Here is a 5,404-nt window from a genome sequence, read left to right as displayed (position 1 = left end):
GCACTTAGATATCTTAGAGGAAAGCGCAACAGTCTTGCATATAAACCTAGGGCCACATGTCATAAAGGTCATACAAAATGACTCAATGATGAGACTAGCATTTAATGCATCCATCTTTTAAGATCCTCATGTCGGCTCTCTGATCTTTCCCTTTTCCCAAGTAATGTTGTCCGCCAAGTTTTTTACAAAGAATTTTCATTTGCTCTGCCATGACAAGTCTTGAGGGAAAATGTTTGAAGCATATCCCTGGATTTGTTTTCCCCTCGATCATCTATTCCAACTGAGGCAATAGATAGTATTTTTTTTTTTTTTTAAAATTAAAACATGGCGTATCCATGAATTATTCCTCGATTATTTATTGGTTGAGCTAAAAGCTTGGACATAAAATATATTATTTATAATAGTGAAAAAAAAAAAGGAAAACATCAAAACTCTTTTATTTTCTAACAAAAAAACAATATCTTCATCTTCAAAAGATATACCAAAGAAAAAGAAAGGAGGAGAAAACAATTGCTATAAAAAAAACACTAAGAAACAATCAACATTATATGTATGGGTACATTTTTTATACTCTCTCTTATAAATTAAAAATAGTGAAATAAATAATATCAAAATCCTTAATAAATTTTCGAATTGTAGTGTTAGAACTTGACATTTTCATGCCAATCAACATAATTCTGCCCATTAAACTTCGTCATTGCATTTCCCAAAACAAACATATTATCCATAAATAGCATGACCATTTCCATAAGCATTGATATGATCTTTAAGAGACCTCTTATGTTTGAAATTTGAACCACAAATACAGCACCACAGCTTCCCACAATTCTTTTCATGAGTTCTCCAATCTCCTCTAACAGCAAAAGATTTGCTACATTTTGTGCACATAAAAGGCTTAATTCCATGTTTTCTCTTGTAATGTGTTTGAAGTGTTCTAAAATCTTTCAATGGATTTGCTCTTGGATGATCAATGTTGTTTATGCACCCTGGTACACAACAGTAACAAGGTAGCCTTAACATTCCTGTTGGCTGTGTACCTTTTAGAGATTCAAGACCTTTTTTGTATTGTGATCCATGCCCCCACATATGCATCTAAAAACAAAACAAACAAAAATTCTCATAAAGATTTTAGCCTATAAAGTAAATAAAGCAAAATGATGAAAAGTCACACTACATTTTCAATTAATGTTTATTGCTTAATCTAGTGTTAACAATTACTACCTTGTTTGGCCAGTGCGCATGCCTCTACGCACGAGCCGGATTAGTAGCCCACCTGTAGTGGGTCGAAACCGGTGCAAATAGCAAAAAAAAGAATAAAAAGAATATATATATATATATATATATATATATATATATATATATATATATATATATATATATATATATATATATATATATATATATATATATATATATATATATATATATATATATACCTTAGTGGCCCACCTGTGGTGGGTCGAAACCGGTGCAAATAGCAAAAAAAAAAGAATATATATATATATATATATATATATATATATATATATATATATATATATATATATATATATATATATATATATATATATATATGTATGTATGTACCGTGGTAACAATATTGTAATATATATTTTTTATGTGGTTTAGATGGTCTTTTGTCTTTCCTAATTCCTATGGCTCTTCAGTCACTTTTTAAGGGTTTTTTATTGTTGGAGGGTAGCTCTAAATATAGAGATGGTGTCATTATGATTTTTCATTCAGTACCTAATGTGGTTGATTTGTAAATTCATAAACAATGCTATTTTACAAGTACGCAAATAAACATGGAAGTATGGAGGTTTTGGAAATTAAGAGTAATTTTTCAATGTGAAGATGACATCTTGCTAGGTTTTCTTTGCCTAGTCTTGTACTTTCTCTTACTAGCTTAAGAAATTTATTAAAGCAGGTGGTTTAAGAATTTGGTACCTTGTTTTTGGAAAGAAGTACTCTTGTGTAGATAATTTTGTTATATTCATGGTGGTTCTAAATGTGAGGAAGGATCCTCTCCATTTCTCAAAAGAAATGAAGGTGTTTATTACTATAGTTTTTAAGAAAATAAAAGATATAAACACACGTATTTTTAAAAGTGGTGACATTAATTACACATTTATACACCAAAACCATAATAATGGACACCTCCATTTCTTTTGAGAAATGGAGAGGATCCTTACTCTCTAAATGTGTGGCTTGCTTTGTCTGATAGAGAAGTTCTGATTTTTTCTATCACTTAATTTTTTCTTTTTGTTGTTGATGCAAATCTTCTATAATTTTTATTTTTTGGTTTCTACGAGAATATCTCTATACTTAGTTTATTGCTTAATCTAGTATATTTTGATTTTGGCCTTTTGTTGTCCCTTACTTTTCCTTAAAAAAACTATCATTAAGATTAAATGTTATTCATATTACCAATAACGATTTTATTTGAAGTTTAGCACTACAACTGACATTTTTATACTATAACTTTTTATAATTTTCATGGAAAAATTGGGTTAAATAATTACAAGGAAAAGAAAAAAGAAAAAAATATATTTTATTTTCAAGAAGAAAAATTAGGCAGATGCGAAAAACAAAATAATAATCATAACTTGTTAGAATAGAGAGAAACGAATGAGGAAGAAAGTTTTTGACAGAAAGGAGAAGCAGAAACAAAAACAGAAGAAGGCCTTTTGAACCATGGTGTGTTAATTGGTTACCTGCATGTTGTTATATCTGTTGAATGTTTTGGAGCAAACCGGGCAAGCAAACTGTGTTGGACCATTGAGAATCTGAGATGGAGTAGGGATCCAATACTGTCCTTTGTTAAGACTGTTATTATGAAGCATCATGAACCTTGAAGAAGAATCATCACCTTGTTCTTTATCAGTGACAGTGATTTCTGAGGAATTATTTGATGAAGAAAGTAGAAAAGCCATTTCAGCAGGACTGGGGTTTGGCAAACCCATGTGAAGTGCAACGGTAGTAGGAGTTGTACTACCATCTTCATTCCTTTCTTCTAAATCCATGGCAGTACAAGGAAGGTATTGGAGATCTTCTTCATGTTCTTGTTTTTCTGGGATTAGGCTTAAAAGAGGTAGCTCTTGCCGAAGCGGAGCAACATGTGGTAAAGAAGTAGAAATATGATGGTACTGGTTGTTGCTGCGGTGATGAAGAAAAGGGTGATGGTGGTTGTATGGAGAAGGGTTTGAAGATGGAGAAATATTGTTGAATTGGAAGAAACTTGGTGATGATGATGAATAGAAATTATTAGAGCGGTAAGGGTGATCAGCCATGGAAGAAACCCTTTATGGCTAGCTACTTGTGTTGTTTGCTTATATAGAGAGAGTACAACACATGACAATACACAATGGTGTAATACACAATGGTTTAAGACAATGTTGTGTTTTTTATTGTATTTGAAAGTTGAAACATTATATGTATGAACATTCGATTCGAACCTGCAACCAACTTATTCATCTATAAGAAGAAGTTAATTCTAACCATTTGATTACTAAACCAAATAAGTATAATTTAATTAGTATTAAATTTTTTGATTTTTTATTATGAAGATGAATTTGTATAAATTACCATTGAATATTTTAATTTACTCCAACAATTTTTTAAAATTAACAAGTAAAATTTTAATAATTTAAAATATAAATTGATAATTTACAACTATTAAAAAAATGGATTAGTAAGAATTCACAAATTTCTGTTTATATAAATTATATAATTTTAATATTATCATTTACATAACTTTCACTTTACTCTAGTGATAATTTGTGAGTTGCTTTTTAACAAAAATGTTATTAAGCATACAATTTTTAATTATGTAAATTCATTAATAATAAGTCTAGTGATAATTTGGAAATTTCTTTTTAACAAGAATTTTAATAAGAATACAACTTTTAATTATGAAAATTCATTAACGATAATAATGATCAATAATACGAACACACAGAAATTTTTACAACTCAAAAAGCTAGAAAATAATATTACAGTAGAATGATTTTAAAAGAAATGTATGACAATTCCAAAGAGTGATTAATGTGCAGAAGTAATATTAAGATTAATGTTAATGAAAATTTTGATTTTAGGAGGGGTGCAATTGCTCCTACCTGCCCTTTATAAGATATACCGTTGAATGAAGGCGTCATGAAATTTGTGTCATTTTATTCTTCAAGTTAGACTCTACTAATGGAAAAGACTAATGGTTTTAGGTTCGATCTATATTTTTATTATTTAAAAAAAAAATTGTGGACACCACATTTCTCTTAGTTATAAGAAAAACCATTAAATTGTATATCACGTCACAAATTTTCTCTCAGTTATAAGAAAAATCATTAAATTTTATTAATTTTAGTATTGAATTTCACGTCGCAAATTATTAATATGTATATCACGTCACTTAGATTAAATTTAAAAAAAAAAGTTATTATTATTAATAAAAAAGGTTATTATTATTATTTCATATTCAAAAATAATAAGTATTAATAAAAAATATTTATATAAATATAAAATAAAAATTATAATATAATATAATAATATAATATAATAATAAATAAAATATCCTACAATTAAAATTAAAATATAATAATAAACAAAATAATAAAATATATTAAAAACCATTAAAATTTAAACTATACTTCCCAGGGTTCTTTTCATGACTTTTTCAATCTCCTCTAAAAGCAAAAGCTTTGCTAGATTTTCTGCAGATAAACTAAAAGACCTAGTTCCGTGTTTCCTCTCATAATGTGCTTGAAGTAATCCAAAATCACACAATAACTTTGCTCTTGAATGTTTAATGTGGTTATTTTATTGATCCATTAATATGACTCAGGAAAACAATAAATTGACTTTAAATAAAAGAAAATGTGATAGTTGTTTGGCTTAATGACAACTAAAGCCAATGGGTATTTCATTTTGAGAATCAAAATAAATTTAAATCCCTCTCTTCTCCTCTTTGGAATTTGTCACAAAGGTGCTTCTAAAATAGGAACAAAACGAAAAACTTCGAATTATTTTTTTATTTCTCATAAATAAACAAAAATTAAAACAATATTTTCATGCCAATTTATTGGTACAATTTTTTACTCTCTCATAGAAATTAACAGTTTTGTGAAATAAATAAAATTTCTAAATGTTGTGTTAAAACTAAACATTTTCATATGAATCAACATAGTTCTTCCCAATAAACTTCGTGATCGAATTTCTTAAAACAAACATATTATCCATAAATAGCATGACCATTTCCATAAGCATTGATATGATCTTTAAGAGACCTCTTATGTTTGAAATTCGAACCACAAACACAACACCACAGTTTCCCACAATTCTTTTCATGAGTTCTCCAATCTCCTCTAACAGCAAAAGATTTGCTACATTTTGTGCACATAAAAGGCTTAAT

At 28.1% G+C, this 5,404-nt stretch overlaps 1 protein-coding gene across 1 annotated transcript; it reads right to left on the bottom strand.

The window, feature by feature from the left end:
• Positions 1-666: 666 nt before the first annotated feature.
• Positions 667-3,290, bottom strand: LOC131612668 (zinc finger protein WIP2-like). Its single transcript, XM_058884432.1, has 2 exons — positions 2,715-3,290; positions 667-1,092 (listed from the first exon to the last, which is right to left on the bottom strand). Exons 1-2 carry the CDS (start codon positions 3,288-3,290, stop codon positions 721-723), a joined length of 948 nt encoding a protein of 315 aa, XP_058740415.1. The 3' UTR covers positions 667-720.
• Between the last annotated feature and the right edge of the window lie 2,114 nt (positions 3,291-5,404).

This window comes from Vicia villosa, linkage group LG6 (assembly GCF_029867415.1).
Source record: "Vicia villosa cultivar HV-30 ecotype Madison, WI linkage group LG6, Vvil1.0, whole genome shotgun sequence".
NCBI lineage: Eukaryota > Viridiplantae > Streptophyta > Magnoliopsida > Fabales > Fabaceae > Vicia > Vicia villosa.
Note: the sequence above shows the minus strand (reverse complement) of the source record. Positions and strands in the feature narration are given on the sequence as shown.